The following is a 401-nucleotide window of genomic DNA, read 5'->3' on the forward strand; positions in this document are numbered from 1 at the left end:
ATGACAATCTAAATCCAGTCCTTACCTGTGGCTCATTACCACCCATCTCCCTCCTCATGCGCACCATCAGCTCGTACACTTGCTTGGCAGCGTGTCCCTTGCCGTAGATGTTGGGGATGAGACCGAAGATGCCTTGAATGGACATAAGAGACTCAGCTACCAGGAAGAGGCCGCTAGGGTCACTGTCCAGCTGGAGATCCTTTAGAGGGGAAAGGGAAAGAAAGGAAAGGTTTGTGAAGATTCCAAATGTACTGTGGGTTGAGAAAAATTTATGTGAAAATGGTTCTTAACAGAGAGAGATAGAGTTGTATGTATATCTTTTAAATAAATTAATAATCTTTTGCATTACAGGTTCAGTCATATATCTCATCTTAGATATTTAACACTGAAAGTAAAATGGG

At 41.9% G+C, this 401-nt stretch overlaps 1 protein-coding gene across 1 annotated transcript in view; it reads right to left on the reverse strand.

The window, feature by feature from the left end:
- The window catches only part of LOC119591480 (vacuolar protein sorting-associated protein 33A-like), a 17,765-nt gene that overhangs the window by 6,413 nt on the left and 10,951 nt on the right, over positions 1-401 (reverse strand). The window contains exon 4 of the mRNA XM_037940223.1: positions 26-199. Coding sequence (XP_037796151.1) covers positions 26-199 — 174 coding nt within the window. The remainder of the gene's footprint in view (positions 1-25; positions 200-401) is intronic.

The sequence above is a fragment of the Penaeus monodon genome, chromosome 28 (genome assembly GCF_015228065.2).
Source record: "Penaeus monodon isolate SGIC_2016 chromosome 28, NSTDA_Pmon_1, whole genome shotgun sequence".
NCBI lineage: Eukaryota > Metazoa > Arthropoda > Malacostraca > Decapoda > Penaeidae > Penaeus > Penaeus monodon.